The sequence below is a fragment of the Felis catus genome, chromosome E3, assembly GCF_018350175.1.
Source record: "Felis catus isolate Fca126 chromosome E3, F.catus_Fca126_mat1.0, whole genome shotgun sequence".
Lineage (NCBI taxonomy): Eukaryota > Metazoa > Chordata > Mammalia > Carnivora > Felidae > Felis > Felis catus.
In genome coordinates, this window is record NC_058383.1 from 40,028,384 (window position 1) to 40,046,544 (window position 18,161).

Consider the following 18,161-nt stretch of genomic DNA (forward strand, 5'->3'; position numbering starts at 1 on the left):
GGGGGCTGGTGGGCCTGACCTCAGCAGCTTGGAGCCGGGGCCGTGTCACGTGGGGCCCGGGTGAAGGGAGAAGATCCTGCTTGCAGGAGAGGGTTTACGAGGAAATCTTTGGAAGTCGGGGGGCTCCAGGGGGCCCCACGTCCCATTTCTCTGCTCTTTCACACGCGGGCCCCACAAACTGTCCTAGTGCCGTGGGCTCTCTACTGAGGCTCTGGGGTCGTCCCGTGGTTACACCGTGTTTTGTTAACAGGCCCCGCTGTGGATCTTCATCCCGGCGATGTCAGCCTCGCACCCCTAGATAAGGAGCTGGAGGAGCATGACCTGGGCGACCTGGGACCGGCAGGTAGGAGTGCTGACCCCCTGCTCTTTTCAGGGCCGTGCTGGGGCGGCTGGGCCCTTTCTTTGGAGAGCCGTTCAGTGGTTCTTGGAGGGGGTGCTCCCAGCACGCCGGTGCGCGGTCAGCCTCCCACCATCTTTGCAGCTGCTGTGGGCACACATACCCTGGGACACCGTGTCCCCAAACGTTTGCCTCGTCTGCTGTGAAAACCATTCTTGGGGGTCCCCGGATGTCCCAGGACCAGCATGCTGGCGGGTGGGTCAGCTGGGCAGGGCCTGGCAGGTGTCTGGCCTCCGTGGAGCCCCCGCCGAACCCCTCGCCCGTGAGCTCACTGCGCCAGGAGGGCACGCCCACACGGTGGCTGCCCCCCTGGCCCCCGTGTGCCCCACCACCCCCGGGGTCACCCCCCAGCCTGGAGGCCAGGCGCCGTGTCTGGTGGTCAGCGCCTCCCGCTAACTCGGCCCCTCCGATCCGTGCAGGTCCGCGGTCGCCGGGGGGCTCAGCACCTGTCACCATCCCCGGCCGCCTGCCCCGCTCCCCGTCCCTGCTGTCGTCCCCCTCAGTGTCCGCCTCCCCACTCAGCTCGCTCTCCCAGTCTCTGTCGGGGCCCCTCGTCTCTTCGGCCATGACGCCCCCCCAGCAGCCGCCGGCCCTCACGTCGGAGCCCGGGGCGCTGGGCTCCTCGGCTGCGTCCTACAGCTCCTTAGGTGAGCCGGGCGCTGGCGGGGACGGTGGGTGAGCTCGTCCCAGGGGGTCCCCTGGCCAGTCTGTGGGTTCGCTGGCGGTGCCTCAGGGCACGAAGCCCCGGCCTGTGCGTGACCGGGACCCTGAGACACTGTTGTGACAACACATGGTGGCCCCGCTGTCACTCGTGTGCGGTGGAGGGCCTCAGGCTGGGGACGTCCCTGGAGACCTAGTGCAGCACAGACGGGCAGAAACTGTGGACGGTGCTTCTTCCCTGGAAAACGTTCTTTCACGTGACTTGCTATGTTTTAAAGGAGTATTTTTAAGTATCATTTTAATTTATGTCATGAACACAGATCAGTAGGTGTCACCCCAGGCCCTCTGGGGTCCTCACGATTTGGAGGCGGAACGGGTTTCAGGGACCAGAGTTTGATGCCGCTGCGGCACACGATGCGACACTTGCAAATTCACTCCCTTCTCTGCCTCAAGCCCCCCAGGCAGCCGGACAGGGGCCGGGTAGAAAGATCTGGGGCACGTGTCCTTGTCTGCCAAGCCCCAAAGGCTGCCAGGGAGGCGCTCCCGCAGGTGACCTCTCCCGTCTCGTCTTGTCCACACTCAGGCTTGAACGGCGTCCCCGGGAGCATCTGGGACTTTGTTTCCGGCAGCTTCTCTCCCAGCCCGTCCCCCATCCTGAACGCCGGCCCTGCCCCCGCCTCAAGCGCCAGCCCGAGTGGAGCGGAGCTGGCCCGGGTCAGGCGGCAGCTGGACGAGGCCAAGAGGAAGATCCGGCAGTGGGAGGAGTCCTGGCAGCAGGTGAAGCAGGTGAGCCGGGAGGGGCCGGGGCGCAGGGCCGGCGGGACAGGCGCAGGCGCGTGGGGGCTCCCCCTGCACCGGCCGCTACAGCGCCGCCCCCTGGGTTTCAGGCCTGTGACGCGTGGCAGCGGGAGGCCAAGGAGGCCAAGGAGCGGGCGCTGGCGGCCGACAGTGCGCGGCAGCTGGCGCTGCAGAAGAAGGAGGAGGTGGAGGCCCAGTTCCGGAGGCTGCGGGAGGAGCTGGAGGGCCGAGGGCCGGGCGCCACGCTCCCGGGGCTGCCACGCTGTGCCGACCTCGGAGCCACCCCCCTCCCCAAGCTGCACTCGCTGCAGACTCGGCTGCGCCTGGATCTGGAAGCCGTGGACGGGGTGAGTCCGGGGGCCACAACCCTCTTCCTTCCCCGCCTGCCGGCCCTGCCCTCCGGCTCTGCCCCGCGCGGTCCGGAGTCACCCTCCAGGGTCACCGTGGCATCTCGGCCTGTTCCACGCTTGGTGTTCTCTGCACTCAGCTACAGACCCCTTCCAGGCCAGGGCTTTGTGTTAGAACCTGGAGCATCTGAAGGTTCCAGAGCCCTGTCTCTTGCGCACGCTCTCCCTCCATTGGTCTGAGGTGAAGCTTCCCCACCCCCCCTCCAACTCTGGCTGCCCTCTTGGCCGCTGGGCTTGGTCCCGGGTCAGGGATCTGATGAGCCCAGTCCCGTGAGCCCGCCTGCTGGCCACAAGGCACAGGTGTGGGCCCCCATCTGGGCCCAGCCCATCGAGGCGGCCACCCGCCTGGCCACCCCTTCCCACGCTGGTGCGGCAGCTCAGCTCCCTGGTCCTCGTGAAGGATCTCCCACCCCCGCCTTTGTTCCGGGGCATCCCCGGTCCTGCCGGTGGGTCACCTGGGTCTCGCCCCGCAGGTGATCCTCCAGCTTCGAGCCAAGCAGTGCGCCGTGTGCCGGGAGCGGGCCCGCGGCGGCGCCCTGCAGCCCTGCGCCTGCTGCGAGGGCCCCCCGCTCCCGTGGTGACCGCCGCGTCCTCACCGGCCCCTCGGGCACCCCCGGGCTCCGGAACGACGGGGGCTCGCGGACCTGACGCACCGGGACCCTGACCAGCACTTTGTAAACCGGGGGATTTAGACGTTCTAAGTTGCTGTAAGCTGCTTCCTAGGTTCGTGATTTTTTTACTACGCGGTAACATGAAGCTTTGTATGTGTACTGTGAGCTGAGGACATTTCCTGTCAGTTTCTTGTTAATTCACGGTATGGTAAAGACCTTTGATTTCCTCTTCTGAAATTAGTACTTCTGAGATGAGCGTTTATCTAGTAGTGAGAAACACCTAGGACTTTTCAATAGTTTCCAAATTAAGTGCAGACATAGTATTTATAGCAGTGAGACTGAAAGACACATCTAGGTTTTTAGTTTTGTGAAAGGGACGCCCTCGATGGCGTGCACGCGCACATTAATTGGAGGTTTGTATTCCAGGCCCGTGAAATGGCGTTGCGCCTGATTTGCCCCATGACCCGTGGCCACTTTTTCTAAGTGCCTGAGCCTTGCAAAAGGAGCGAAGGAGGCCCTTCGCGCGGGTCCGTTCTCTCCTCTAGTGAGCAGCACGGTGGGGGGGGCCCGTTGGTGGAGGCTTCCGCGTTAGTTTTACAAAGCTGTGCCTCGGTGGCACCCGTAGCCTCTGCAGCCTGCTGGAGGGCGTCCCGGCTCCTTCGCGGGCAGCCTGAGGCCAGAGACTCGCTCATGCCCCTCCCTGCGACCAGACAGACGCCCGCCGGGGACCCCTGCCTGCAAGGGAGAGGCTCACAGGCCGCGGTGTAACCCAGGTATTACCAGGGTCACTCGGGGGACCCCAGGGTTGCAGAGAGAACCTGGCTGCCCTGCCGTGGCAAAAACACTCCCGAGAACAGGTCTGGTTTTGGTGAGGACCAGAATCTTCTCTGGTCTGCACTGGGTCATTTTTCCTAGCAATCTGGGGAGAAGCAAAAGAGGTGAGTGGTCTACCCAGACTTTGCTCTCCCAGAGGCACATCTAGATGGCTGCAAGATCTTTCCCGAACCTGCCGCTGGGGTGGGAGCAGGTCACGGCCCCTCTGGCCTGGAAGTGAGCGCTGGTGCCTCTCGGCCCACTGTGGCTTTGCCAAAGACTTTTAATAGCATTTTTTAAAGCGCAGAATGGCTCGGTAAAAATTATCAGTGACCAAATATTTAGTAAGAGGTTTAAAACATTTTTAACGTAAGACAAAGCGATAGTTCTGTCCTTTAAGGGGGGCCCGTGGCGGGCTGCAGCGAGTCCACTACTACAGGTGACCATCGACTTGGTTTTAGTGAATCGACTTTGTTTTTAATGATAGTGATGATGATTTATTAGCTCTTAGAAATGACGTATATTTTGTGCTACTGTTACCACCGTTTAAAATTCTTTATTTTTATTAATATTTATGCACTTGTTTCACATTTCAGACCTTTGGTCTTTTATGGGAAACAGAACAACGTTTTTATTGTGGGTCCCCAGCCTCGGCATCGTCAGATGACAAACTGGGAACAGCCCGCGTGCTCCCCGTAGGCGGCTCCGGCGGGCTCCGCACAGCAGGCAGACCAGGCAGGGCTGCAGCGTCGCGGGGCCCCTCGGCCCCGCCTGAGCCGGTCCTTTCTGCTCGGGGTCTTGGCTGCGGCGGCCTCCTGGTCTCCTGCAGGAGGCGTCCCTACCCCGCAGGCCTCATGGGCTGGGCCACCGCCCTCGCACGGGTGACGGGAGCACTGGGTGCGGGGTTAGCGATCACGGGGCAAGTTATGGCCTCCGGCTGTTTGGAACTGGGGTCGGCAGAAGACCTCAGCTCAGTGTGGACACTTCACGTGGATTAATTTATGGAAGCCTCAATCTCTGTTTGTTCTGAGTATTTAGAGGAGATCGTTACTGGAATGAATTTTCTTAACCCAGAAGGTAGTATTTATAAAGCATAATCATTTACTTGTAGTGAACCGTTCCAAGTTAACACTTGTTTAAATTTTTTTACACTATAGCATTTATGCAATGGTTTACAGAATTCATGGAATTATTTTTATCAGTATGGAAATTAATTAAAACTTTGAATCTTTATTCTGTCTGCCTCTTTGAGCCGATGCTGATGGCCGGCCGGCCCCGAAGGCAGAGGAAGCCCCCCCCCACCCCCGTGATGCTGCTCCCCTCCCCGCCAGCCTGGCTCTGCCCCCGAGGCCTGTCTCAGGTCACAAGGTGTTCCCTCGCCGTCCCGGGTCGCCTCGGAGCTGTTCCGCCGTCCCGTCTGTGGGTGTCCTGGGGCCCCCGTGCTCAGAGGGGGGCGTTTCTGCCAGAACAGCGAGCGGCAGGAGGTCAGCGCAGGTCCCGCGGGTGGGCTGAGCCCCCACACCCCCGCAGGACTCACCTGCGGCCTGCGCGTAGGGGATGCCATGCTGTGTCAGCAAGCTCCGGAGTCTCCTGACCTCCTTCCACAGCTCCCTGTGTGCCTGGAACAGAGCAGGTAAAAGGGCAGCGCCGTGGCCCCGCGGCGGGCGGCCAGCCCAGGGCTGGGGCGCCCTTCCCCGTCTGTACCTCACTGCAGTTCTCCAGGGTCTGGAACGCCAGGGCCTTGGCACCTCCTTCCCGCAAGGAGTCACTGTCCTCCGGGGTCTTCAAGTAGCCGGCCTCCTCAAAGAGCGCCCTGAGCAACTTCTCGTAGCCCTGAGGGTCATGGAAGAGGGAACCCCCAGCTCCTGGCCGCCCTGTGCCCGGGCAAGGGGGTGCCTGCCTGGCGCCTCACCTGGGACGTGATCAGCTCGTCAGCCAGGTCCTGTTCCACCTGGTCCCACCTGTGCTGCAGGGCCGCCGGCAGGGCCGGGTACACTGCAAGCGACCCAGCAGACGGGGGCTTAGCCGAGCACCTCTGCCCCCCCCCCCCTCCCCGCATCCCTGGGGCCGCCCCCCCGGGGCCCACCTAACAGGGAGTGCGGGTGGCAGACCAGAGGCGTCTCGAAGGTCAGCGCGTAGACGCAGGTGCTGGGCTCAGACACGTGTGCCAGGCGGTTGCTTTTCCCACAGGTAAGCTCCACCTGTGGGAGAGCCTTGGTGGGCAGGTCAGGGGCGAGGAGCCTGCTCCCTCCCCCCGGGGTCCCCCCAACGCGGGCCCACCTTGCTCTGCCGGCTCCGGGAGCGGCAGGAGTCACCGTCCCTCATCCACATGCCCCTGAAGGTGTTGTTAGAGATCTCCCACTCGTGCCAGATGCTGGGGGGGGGGGGGGGGGGGGACGAGCACGTGAGGCGGGCCGGGGGCGCCTGTCGGGGGCAGGGGGTCCCCGAGAGCAGCCGGCGGCCCCTCTCACCCCAGGATCCCGCTGTAAGCGTTCCAGCGGAAGGTCTGCTCGTGCTGCGTCACGTTGTGGAAGGGGCACAGCTCGTACTTGTACCTGCGGGCACAGCGGCGTCAGGGGGGTCCCGGCGCCCGTCCCCGCCGGCAGCACCCCGCACTCACGTGGACTCCACCAGGCTGAAGCACTTGCCGGAGAGCCTGAAGAGGTGCGCGGGCCCTGGAAGAGAGCGCGACAGCCGAGTCCGGCGGGGGCGCCCGCGGCTGGGACTCGGGACAGGAGCACCGGGGCCCACTGAAGCGACCTCCGAGGGCACCCTGCAGCTGGCGGGCTGGCCTCCGTCCGGCCTCTGCGCTCGGGAGGAAAGGTGGGCGCTGAGACTTCCTGGGGGCGGGAGGCGGCCGGGGGACAACGGGGCCCCAAGAAGCGTGGGGACACAGGGAAAGGAAGACGGGTGAAGGCAGCCACACGCTCAAGGGTCATCGACGAGGAGCCTCGGCACGGAGCCCGGGTCGCAACAAATCCCTACCCGGGGACACAGGGCCTCATCTAGGGGAACGGTGACAGAGCGGTCCCAGCAGAAGCCCATACGGCTCTCTGGGAGTAAAGGCTTCTAAATGTACTAGAAGAACTGGGACCCAGGCAGACACAAGAACAGGGGACAGCGGGAAGGAACGCCGGAGCAGACGGCAGAGACGAGGGCTCAAGGCCACTCCGGCAGACGGAAAAGCCAGGCCGTGGGGTGGGGTCGCAGCATGGGGGCCCCCACGGGAGGGCTCGGATGGGCCGAGCGTCTGGGAGGACCAGAAGAAAGTCCCCAATGTGACAGAAGAGGGGAACTCCGAGGAGGACGGGCCCAGACCCTCGGCAGACACCCAAGGGCGACGAGAACTGAGGCCCGTCGGGGGACCCAGCCTGCAGCCTGGAAGGCGGCGCAGTGAAGGACGCGGCCGTCAACCCACCGGCCAGGCGGACGGGGGACGGCGGAGGGGACCAGGTCCCCACAGGGTGCCCTCCCCTTGGAACGGCGAAGGCGAAGTCACGGCTGCGGCACAGAGCCGGGATGCTTGCCGTCCCGACCTTGTCAGTCTACCGAATGTGGAAGGTGCATCACAAAACCATCACACGTCTTTGCTGGTGGGTCCCCGGTGTCTGAGGAGGTGAGCCTGAGACGGACAGCGGAGCTGGGGGGACACCGATTTTGTCCGTGACTCAAAGTGATGAGAAACTGCAATCAGTTCCTCCTTGCGTTACAAGGGAGGAAACGAGGGACGAAATCCATACTGTTTCCTGGGAGTCCTTCCTTATCAACACGTCCAAGTGAAGGAATTAACTATCCATCCGGTCAAAAGGCACAGGCCGGCCAAGGGGAGGAGACCCCTCAGAGAGGCTCCCGTTGGCTGTGAGAGTCAGGAGAAAGAGGGCCGGGGCGGCCACACCGCCACCAGAGCGACCGTATGCCCCAAACGGTCAGGAGAGACAACGGGTGTTCTGTTCTGAATAAACCCAAAAGGACTAAAACGCCAATTTCTGATCACAACGGAAACCAGAAATCAACAGCAGAAGCAGGAAATGCACAGATCCAGAGTACTTACACTCAGGGAAATCAGGAAATACTCGAGACAAGGAGAGCAGGAGGCTCCGAGCCCAGGTGCTGAGAGGGGGCCGGGCGTCTCCGGCACGTTCAAGTACGTGCTCACGCCCGTGACCTAGCTCTCACGCTCTCAGCACTAAAACGAGCACACGAGGCACAAAGCTGGCAGAAGAAAGAAAACGAAAAGCAGTCAAAGCCAACACTGCCTCTTCAAAAAGCTCCCCAAGATCCTAAGTGTTTTGCTAGACTGACTAAAACACACACACGAGCGCTGAAACCCCTAAAACCAGGCAGGAACGTGGGGAAGCTGCCAGTTGGGCTGAAAGATGGCTACCGGAATACTGAACGAGCCGGCCGCCAACCGATCGGTCACCTATGCGAAACAGGCAGTTCCTAGGAACGCACCATTTATCGGTCCTTCTCAAGGGTCCCCGAGCCACGGAAGAGCGGACCACATGCTGCTTCACGGTGTGGGGCCAGCGTCACCCCGAACCCAAAGTCAACAAGTCACAAGGAAACCACGGTCCAATATCCACTCCGAACAGGAGTGCAAAAAAACCTCCACGAAACACTAGCAGACTGATTGCAACAACGCATCGAAAGGTTCCTACGTCGTCACCAAGTGGGGTTGATTCCTGGAACGTGAGGATGGTTCAAAATACAACAATCACGGTAACAACACGATCCACTACCAGACCGAGGGGGGACCCCACGGCCACGCGACTGTTGCAGAAAAAGCACCTGACAAGACTCAACCCTCTTTCATGACACAAAGCCTCCACAACCAAGGAAACGAAGGAAACTGCCACCAACGTAGAAGCCGTATGGGTCGACCCCACGGCTGACCTCAGACGGAACGTGGGCAACACCCAGCGCGTTCCTCCTCCCGTCGGGCGCTCTTCGCCGTCGACGCCGCACTCAAGTTCTACCACAGCGATCAGGCGAGAAAGAAAAGGCATCCGAACTGGAAAGGAAGAAAGAACTACGTGGCCACAGTAGCAGACGACATGATCGCGTATGTAGAAAACCCTAGTGGGGACTCCTGGGCGACTCAGTCGGATCAGTGTCTGACCCTTGATTTCAGCTCAGGTCACGATCTCACGGTTTGTGGGACCGAGCCCTGCGTCAGACTTTGTGGTGACAGCAAGGAACCTGTTTGGGACACTCTGCACGCCTCCTTCCTCCCCAAAATAAACAAAAAGGGAAAAGAAAGAAAAGCAAACCCTAGAGTCCACAAAAATCTGTGAGCAAAGGGGCAAGATACAAAGTTGACACTGAAGAACGATGTGTGTTTTTCTACACTGACAACAACCCAAAAAGGAAATTTAAGACAACGATTCCATTTATAAGGGTACCAAAAAATACATCTATTTTGGAATAAACCGAAGAGGCAAAATACTTGTACAGAGAAAACTACAAGATAGCACCCAAAAAATGAAGCATGTAAATAAATGAAATAAATGGAGAGAGACCCTGTGTTCATGGATAGGGCGATTTAATATTAAAATGTGAATACTCTCCTAAATAACCTAATTGAGGGCAATCCATATCAAAATCCCAGGAACGTTTTTTTTTACAGAAATAGTAAAACCCATCCTAAAATTAAAACAGAATCTCAACCCCAAACAGCCAAAACTATCTTGAAAAAGAACAGTTGAAAAAATTCCTTATTTCAAAACTTACTGCAAGACTACACATTAGAACGGCGCGACCCTGGCTTAAAGACAGACAGGTGCAGCAACAGGACAGAAGACACCTCATAGATAAAGTCTTGAACATACATCCATATGATATGATGTGGGCGCCAAGACCATTCAGCAGGGAAAAGACCGTCTTCTCCATAAATGGTGCTGGGAAACTTGCACGCACACAAGGATGACGCTGGACCCTTACTCTACACCGTACACAAAAATAACTCGGGGCGCCTGGCGGGGGGGGCAGCCTGTTGAGCACCCGACTCTTGACTTCAGCTCAGGTCACGATCTCATGGTTTGTGGGGTCGATCAGGGTTTGTGCTGACAGCACGGACCCTTCTTGGGATTCTCTCTCTGCCCCTCTCACACACGTACTCTATCTCAAAAATAAACAAACATTAAAAATAAACATTAAGGGGCGCCTGGGTGGGTCAGTCGGTTGAGCGTCTGACTTTGGCTCAGGTCATGATCTCACAGCTCTTGAGTTCGAGCCCCATGTCGGGCTCTGTGCTGACAGCTCAGAGCCTGGAGCCTGCTTCTGCTTCTGTGTCTCCCTCTCCCCCTAACCCACTCGCATTCTGTCTCTGTCTCTCTCAAAAATAAATAAACATCAAGAAATAAAAATTAAAAAAATAAAATCTATACGTACGATGGAGTATTATTCAGCCTTCACAAGTTCATCCTGACACCTGTTGAAACAGAGACGAACCTTGGAGACCTACGCCAAGTGAGCCACGCCAGTCACAAAAAGGCCAGCACAGGACTCCACTTACGTGAGGTCCTTAGTCCGTGTGAGTGGCTCTAACAAAAGACCACACCCGGGGTGAGTTCTAAACTAATTTTTCACAGTTCAGGAGGCTGGAAGTACAGATAGGGCACCAGCACGGTCAAGTTCTGGTTCACGGGGACAGGGGGAGGCACCTCTGACGTCCCCCATGTGGTGGAAGCGGCTGGAAAGGTCTGGCGCCTCCCTTGGGAAGGGAAGAGGGTGCAGGTCCCACTGTCGAGGGCTCCACCCTTGTGACGTAAGCACCTCTTAATACCATCAGTTTGGGGGTTCAGGCATCAACGTACAAATGTGGGGGGGGACACATCCAGACCACAGCAGCTATCTAGAGCAAATTCAGACAGACGTAGAAGGCGGTGTTGGGGCTGGGGCAGGGGAACAGGGGCATGGCCTTTAAGTAGTTTCAGTTCCAGAAGATGAGACGTTTCTGGAGACAGATGGTGGTGCGCACAACAACGTGAATGTGCTTCATGTTCCCGCACTGTAGGGACTGGTTAAAATAGGAAATTTTATGTATATTTTGCCACAATGAAAAAGAGAATTCTTACTAGTCTTGGAAAAAGAAGTATCAGAATGCGGAATCATAAACAGAATCCAAACGGTCTAGGGGCGCCCAGCTGGCTGAGTCAGAAGAGTAGGTGACTCTTGATCTCAGAGTTGTAAGTTCAAGCCCCATGATGGGTGTACAGATGACTTAAAAATAAATGAATAAACCTGAAAAAAAAAAACACCCAGTATAGTATTGACATAAGAACAGACACGGAGATGAATGGAACAGAGCCCAGAAATAAACACGCACATACGGTCAATTAACTCACGAGAAGGAGCCGAGAATCTCCAGTGGGGACAGGACGGTCTGTTCAATAAATGGCGGGGGACACCGGACCACTACCTTACACCACACGCACAAATTAACTCAAAAAGTATTAAAGACGTGAATGTGAGACCTGAAACCATGAAGCTCCTGGAGGAGAACGGGCGGGAAGCTCCCGGACAGCGGCCTTGGCGATGAACTTTTGGATCTGGCCACAAAAGCAAACACTGACAACTGGGACTACGTAAAACTGGAAAGTTTCCGCACAGAGAGAGACCAACAAGATGAAAAGGCAAGCTCCTGGACGGGCAAACGTATCTGCAGACCACCTCTCTGAGGAGGGCTTCAAAACCCAAACTACAAAGAGCTCCTGCGACTCAACAGCGAAAGGAAAACCATCTCACCATCTCAAGGAGACGCCTGAGCCCTGTGCTCACTGCAGCCTGAGTTCAGCGGCCGAGACACGGAAGCACCTAGGTGACCGTGCCCGGTGGAGGGATAAAGAGGCGGTGCGCACACAGCCGAACAGCGTCAGCCACGGACGAGGGAATCCTGCCATCTGCGACGTGCGTGGACCTCAAGAGCACTATGCTAAGTGACATCAGAGAAACACAGATACCGGATGTCACACGTGGAATCTAAAAAGAAACCACCAGACGTAAGATTCAGAGAACAGACCGGTGGCCGCCAGAGGACCGAATGGGTGAGGGGGTCAAACGGAACACACTACCAGTGTAAGTAAGGCTCGGGGACTGGAACCCAACCACGTTTTCTCTCTGAAAACTGCTGAGAGAGTAGACACCAAGAGTCCACATCACAAGAAAAAGCGACGCGCAGCTACGAAAGGTGACGGCTGTTAATTACACTTGCTACGGCGATCACTCTGCACTGGGTACAAATACCAACTCCCGTCCTGTACGCCCGGAACTACCACCGTGTTGCAGACCCATTACACCTCCACTTAAAAAGGACCAACGAATGCCCCCCCCCCCCCCGACCCAGGGAGCACAAGGTAAGAGGACGAGGCGGGCTGCACGTGAGCCATGTGAACGTCTGCATGTTCAAAGTTACAAGGATGACCTACGTCCCTGCAGCTAAAAGCAGATGAACCCAACTGTGTGCAACCGGGAGGGCCAGCTCAGTTTAAGAACATGAGGTTTCAGGGGCGCCTGGGTGGCTCAGTTGGTTAAGCGTCCGACTTCAGCCAGGTCACGATCTCGCAGTCCGTGAGTTCGAGCCCTGCGTCAGGCTCTGGGCTGATGGCTCAGAGCCTGGAGCCTGTTTCCGATTCTGTGTCTCCCTCTCTCGCTGCCCCTCCCCCGTTCGTGCTCTGTCTCTCTCTGTCCCCCCCAAAAAAATAAACATTGACGGGGCGCCTGGGTGGCGCAGTCGGTTAAGCGTCTGACTTCAGCCAGGTCACGATCTCGCGGTCCGTGAGTTCGAGCCCCGCGTCGGGCTCTGGGCTGATGGCTCAGAGCCTGGAGCCTGTTTCTGATTCTGTGTCTCCCTCTCTCTCTGCCCCTTCCCCGTTCATGCTCTGTCTCTCTCTGTCCCAAAAATAAATAAACGTTGAAAAAAAAATTTTTTTTAAATAAACATTGAAAAAAAAAAAAAGAACATGAGGTTTCGTGAGTCCACAGTAATAACCCCACGTGAGACTTCTGACACCGTCCTAGGTGTGCCGTAGAACAGAGAGGGAACTCCGGGCGACAGCGGGAGCCACACCAGCCAGCGGGACACGGAGCCCTCAGTGGCTCCGGAAGGCTTTGGGGAGCACTCAGAAGCGGGCGTGGGGCGCACGTGATCGTGCAGCTCCTGCCTCGGGGCGGGCCCAGTGGCACCACTATGGTGGCCGAGTCCGGGCAGGGCCTCCCCAGTCTCCCTGATGGCAGGGGATGACCCAGCAGCCATAGGCGGAGGAGAAGCCCGGAGCTGCTTCACCGAGAGGGCCGCGTGCCCACAGGGACGGGAGCCTCCGCTTAGGACGGGTGGCCGGTGAGACCTCTATGCTAAGTGCTTTAGGCTCAGCCCTTCAACTCCCGACACCCGAAGAAAAACCGTAAGCTTGACAAAACTAAGCGAGAAGAACCAGGGAGGGGCTCACTGGTGCCATCTTCTCCTGAGCGGAGCCTGCATCTGAGCTGCTGATGAGCGCGACACGGCCGGGAAGTCACGGAAACGTGAAGGCTCTGCTCTGGTTTGCAACTAGACAACTGTGGACAAGACAACCCTGACCTTCCAACTCCCCAGACTGTAGGCGTCAGTGGCGGGGAAGCGGTCAAGCCCCCACGTGGCTTTTGGGGGAAAAACACAACAAAACATAACAGCGTGGGTTTTAAAAATCAAGTTAGGAATATTCCTCTATGTGGAAAACTTACACTGTTATTAAGGGGTCCTCTCATCTACTTTGTTTTAAAAACGAAACTTAACGGGCGCCTGGGTGACTCAGTCGGTTGAGCGTCCGACTTCGGCTCGGGGCATGATCTCGTGGTTCTTGAATTCAAGCCCCGTGTCGGGCTCTGGGCTGACGGCTCAGAGCCTGGAGCCTGCTTTGGATTCTGTGTCTCCCTCTCTCTCTGGCCCTCCCCCTGTTCATGCTCTGTCTCTGTCTCAAAAATAAATAAACGTTACAAAAAAAAAAATGAAACTTAAAGGGCGTCTGGGTGGCTCAGTCAGTTGGGCGTCTGACTTCGGCCCAGGTCATGATCTCACGCTCCATGAGTTCAAGCCCCGTGTCAGGCTCTGTGCTGACGGCTCAGAGCCTGGAGCCTGCTTTGGATTCTGTGTCTCCCTCTCTCTCTGGCCCTCCCCCCATTCATGCTGTCTCAAAAATAAATAAACGTTAAAAATAAAAAATGAAACTTAAAGGGTGTCCGACTTCGGCTCAGGTCATGATCTCACACTCTGTGAGTTCGAGCCCCGCGTCAGACTCTGTGCTGACACCTCGGAGCCTGGAGCCTGCTTCGGATTCTGTGTCTCCCTCTCTCTCTGGCCCTCCCCCCGTTCATGCTTTGTCTCTGTCTCAAAAATAAATAAACGTTAAAAAAAAAAAAAAAAAAAAGAAACTTAAAGGGCCCCCGGGTGGCTCAGTCAGTTGAGCATCTGACTCTTGATTTTGGCTCAGGTCAAGATGGCACAGTTCATGGGATCAAGCCCCACATCCGGCTCTTCACTGACAGCTTGGAACCTGCTTGGGATTCTCTCCCTCACTCACACACTCTCTTTTGCCTCAAAATACATAAACTTAAAATATTTAAGTGCTGAAAGAAATTTACTACTGTCAGGCTGAGTGGACAGTTTTTCACTGAATTTTTTCACCTTTATTTGCCATGTGCTTCACTGGAACCATTTTCGTTTATGTACGTCACATGTGCTCGGAGCACTGGTTCCTAACAACTCAGCGAGCGACTGAAAGGGCGGGGTAAGTGCTGTGATCCTGTTACCTCTCACTTTCTAGCCTGCACGCCAGACTCGACGAAAGGGCCCATCTCTCCCCGAGGCCCCTTGCTCTCCTCCAGGCCGCTAACCTCCTGAACTCTGGTTCTCATCGGCTTAAGGAAAATCGTTGCGCTGCGTTATTTTAAAAAACATTCCGACTGAGGCTCCTGGGTGGCTCGGTCGGCTGGGCGTCCGGCTCTTGACGTCGGCCCGGGGCATGATCTCACCGGTCCGTGGGTTCAAGCCCCGTGTCGGGCTGTACGCAGACCGTGCAGAGCCTGCGTGGGATTCTCTCTCCCCCGCTCGCTCTCTGCCCCCACCCCTCACACACGTGCGCTCTCTCTCAAAATAACTAAATAAGCTTTAAAAAAAAAAAATTCAAGGTTCTCACATTAAAGGTTTTGGTGGTAACACTAGTGGTTTTTCAAAAGGAAGCTTAATTAGCAGAATTAGCTGTTGCTGAGACAGCTGGGTGCTCTCCCCAAGCTGCTCGGGGCAGGTGTCCGTATCTGTGACGCCCTGAACCCTTCACTCCCCTTCCAGAAAGCAGCATCTCTGGGCGCCTCATTCTGGGAAGCCAGCTTGCATCAGAGTAAAAGACGCACATTTAGGTGGGGATAAGTGGTAAAAATGGAGAGTTTTGTCCTGATTACACAAAGCTAAGCTCTGAAATATTTTCTAACAAACTATTTGAACTGTACAATCCCAACACGCCAAATATTCTCTGGGACTTTTATATAAGCATATGGCTCCGTAGGCCATAACTCTTCCGTTTAAGATACAATTTCAGAACAGAAGGGACCCCTCAGCGGGGCACCTGGGTGGCTCAGTCGGCTAAGCGTCCGACTTCGGCTCAGGTCATGATCTCACAGTCTGTGCGTTCAAGCCCCGCATCAGGCTCCGTGCCGACAGCTCAGAGACTGGAGCCTGCTTCGGATTCTGTGTCTCCCCCCTCTCTCTGTCCCTCCCCACTCATGCTCCGTCTCACTCTCTCTCTCAAAAATAAGATTTTAAAAAGTTAAAAAAAACCAAACACCTTATCAATCAGTCTATGAGTAAATATTAGCTTTTTTTTTTTTTTTTACATTTATTTATCTTGAAAAAGAGTGCGCGTGTGTGCACTCAAGTAGGGGAGGGGCAGAGGGAGGAAGAGAGAATCCCAAGCGGGCTATGTGTTGTCAGCACAGAGCCCATGTGGGGCTTGAATCCCCCGTGAGATTCAAGACCTGTGAGATCATGACCTGAACCAGAACCAAGAGTGGGACGCTCAACGGACTGAGCCCCCCAGGTGCCCCGAATCTCAGTGTCTGTATATACTCAGCAAAAAGAAAACAGTGATGGCACAACAACACAGAGGAATCCCAGAAACACGAGTCCGGAAAGACACGGGACAGGCGAGCATGTGCTCCAGAACTCCATTCAGCTGGAGTCCAAGCCCAGATGACCCTCCTCTACAGGGACGGAAACCAGAAAGTGACGGGGAGGAGGATTTGGAAAGAAACCCACAGGAATCTTCTGGGGGAGAGAACCGTTCTCTACCTCGTCTGGGGCCGTGACGGCATGGATGTGGTCAATTGCCCCACTTCATCAAAGTGAATGTGTCAACTATAGCTCCAGAAATACGGTTTAAATCTGAGCCAACGATGATACTCAAAAAGAAAAGAGAAACAAACAAGAAAAGGGGGGGAAAGGAACGCCCCTCTTTATCAGGTGCCATCGGCTGGCGGAGGCAGGGACAGGAGAGAGGCAGAAAATGGGTGCACACCCTCCTCCCTCAGGGTAGACCGTGAAACCACTGGACACAGCAGTTACGGAATTACCGCTAATTTTGGGGGGTGGGAGGTCCGATCCAGACTGGAACTACCCAGGGATAAAGTGTCCTGATAGTTTCAAATGGTGCGACAAAACGCAAGTTCCCTTTCTTCAGAATGGCCACAGGAAAACAAGGAAAGGCGAGGCAAACGATACTGCCGCGCTGAGACGTGGCGTTCGCCGCCCCGTTTCTCTTTTCCACACTTTTCCTAACAAACAGGATACATCTGTTTAGGGTGAAAGCTCACATCTGTCCCTCTCGGATCTCATCCCCCCCATCCCTCTGGCCTCGCGCTCAAGGCCCCTACCTGGCCACTCCTTTTGCTGCCCCCTCCTCCCCAGATTATCCCCACCCCTTACTTTTCGCCTTCAGCCTCCGACCAAATGTCGCTTCTCAGCCTTTTCCTGTCCCCCTATTTAAAAGGGGAATCCCCAAGGGCGCCGGGCTGGGGGCTCAGTCCATAGAGCAGTACTTCCCAACTCAGGATCCCCTCTGTGCCCTGCGCTGGGTGTAGGATTTACTTAACAACAATTAAAACGGCGACCCTCAAAACAACCCTTGCCCCAGGCGCGCGCGCGCGCGCACACACACACACACACACACACACACACACAGGCACACACGCGCGCCTGCGTGCTTGCTTGCTTGCTCTTCCCGGCTTTCACACCTTTGGAGCATTTCCCACCATCAACCACTCTACACTTCACCTACTTCGTAGCTTACTGGCGCGCGCACAGCCCGTTAGACCGTCAACTCCAGGAGGACAAGCTGTGTTTTTTGCTCATTGCTGCGTTCCCAGCACAGACCCTAACACATAGTACTGTGCAGTTAAAAAACGAAAAACTAGATGTTTCCCGCTTGTATTTCTCACTGAACGAGCCAGCAACTCCACTTGTGGTATGGGACCTTAGGAAACCACTCACACAGGGTAGGAAGAGGCGATCCGCAGGAGGAAAGTTTCTAATGGCCAACAAACCAAACACCTGGCAACAAAGGCACGCAGAGCCATCCTATAAACCACTAAGTATCAAGCGAAAAGGGCAAAGACCTATGTTCACCCTCTTAAAAAGTTCCAAGACACACAGTGAGCGACAACAGCAAATGAGCAAACCTGTGTCATTACTTTAACAGAAAAAGACAGAAAAATAAGTCTTAAAAAAAGAGAAAAAAATCACGAAAGCAAATTAGTGCACGTTTTTACTTGTGTACTCATGAACGTGAGCATGAAACACGTCTGTACCCAACTGTTCACGGAGATCACCTCCACAGACGGAATTAAAAAGGACTAAAGGGGTAGCGACTTAACTTGTCCTAGAACGTTCTGGAATTGCATCGCGCCCTCAAGCTCTGAAAGGCTGACAAACCAAGGCACGGGCCTCCCAGGCCGCCCCTCTGCCCCCGGGTCGGGAACCCACGCCGGCTCCCGGCTCCCTGCCCCGCCGCCCCCGCATCCAGGGTCCCGCACTCACCAGACAGCGGGGAAGGATCCCTCTTGGGCTGGAGGCGACTGGTCTGGGGCAGGAACGGGTTGTTGAGCCTGCGGGGAGCGGCAGGGTCAGGGGGCACCGGGCTCCGGGCGGCCCCGCCGCGCCCCGCCGCGCCCCGCGGGGCCGCTCACCCGAACGAGTTGGGCTCCTCCACCACCTTCATCTTGGCGGCAGCGGCGGCAGCGGGCCCTGCGGGGAACGGGGCGGTGAGGAGGCGGCCGGGCGGCGCCGGTGGGGGACGCACGGGAGGGGCCCCGGGGCGCAGGGACACTAACCGCGCGCCGCGAGCCCCAGCAGCAGCAGCAGCAGCAGCAGCAGCAGGAAGCCCCCCGACCTCGCCGCCATCGCCGGCCGCGCGCGCCGTCACGTGGGCGCCGTTAGGTCACGTGGGC

At 56.9% G+C, this 18,161-nt stretch overlaps 2 protein-coding genes across 12 annotated transcripts in view; one reads left to right on the forward strand and one right to left on the reverse strand.

Annotated features, from left to right (window-relative positions):
• The window catches only part of UNKL (unk like zinc finger), a 37,386-nt gene extending 32,467 nt beyond the window's left edge, over positions 1-4,919 (forward strand). For 4 of the 9 annotated variants that reach the window (XM_045048130.1, XM_045048132.1, XM_045048134.1 and 1 more), the window contains 4 exons: positions 251-343; positions 817-1,044; positions 1,641-1,843; positions 1,945-2,708. In XM_045048130.1, coding sequence (XP_044904065.1) covers positions 251-343; positions 817-1,044; positions 1,641-1,843; positions 1,945-2,442 — 1,022 coding nt within the window. In that variant the 3' untranslated portion in view covers positions 2,443-2,708. Of the gene's footprint in view, positions 1-250; positions 344-816; positions 1,045-1,640; positions 1,844-1,944; positions 2,714-2,735 lie in introns of those variants that run through there. The other 5 variants (XM_023246808.2, XM_045048138.1, XM_045048131.1 and 2 more) reach the window with 5 other exon arrangements.
• Positions 4,765-18,149, reverse strand: GNPTG (N-acetylglucosamine-1-phosphate transferase subunit gamma). 3 transcript variants are annotated; one of them, XM_045048139.1, is made up of 11 exons: positions 18,045-18,149; positions 17,901-17,958; positions 17,752-17,819; positions 6,335-6,491; positions 6,158-6,241; positions 5,967-6,060; positions 5,773-5,887; positions 5,599-5,681; positions 5,391-5,519; positions 5,224-5,305; positions 4,765-5,145 (listed from the first exon to the last, which is right to left on the reverse strand). In XM_045048139.1, the coding sequence occupies exons 1-11, from the start codon at positions 18,112-18,114 to the stop codon at positions 5,048-5,050; spliced, it is 1,038 nt and encodes a 345-aa protein (XP_044904074.1). In that variant the 5' UTR covers positions 18,115-18,149; the 3' UTR covers positions 4,765-5,047. The 3 variants fall into 3 exon arrangements, with proteins under 3 accessions (XP_044904074.1, XP_023102579.2, XP_044904075.1); XM_023246811.2 differs by having other exon boundaries at positions 6,307-6,361; positions 18,045-18,148; XM_045048140.1 differs by lacking the exon at positions 17,901-17,958 and having other exon boundaries at positions 6,307-6,491; positions 18,045-18,131.
• Positions 18,150-18,161: the final 12 nt, after the last annotated feature.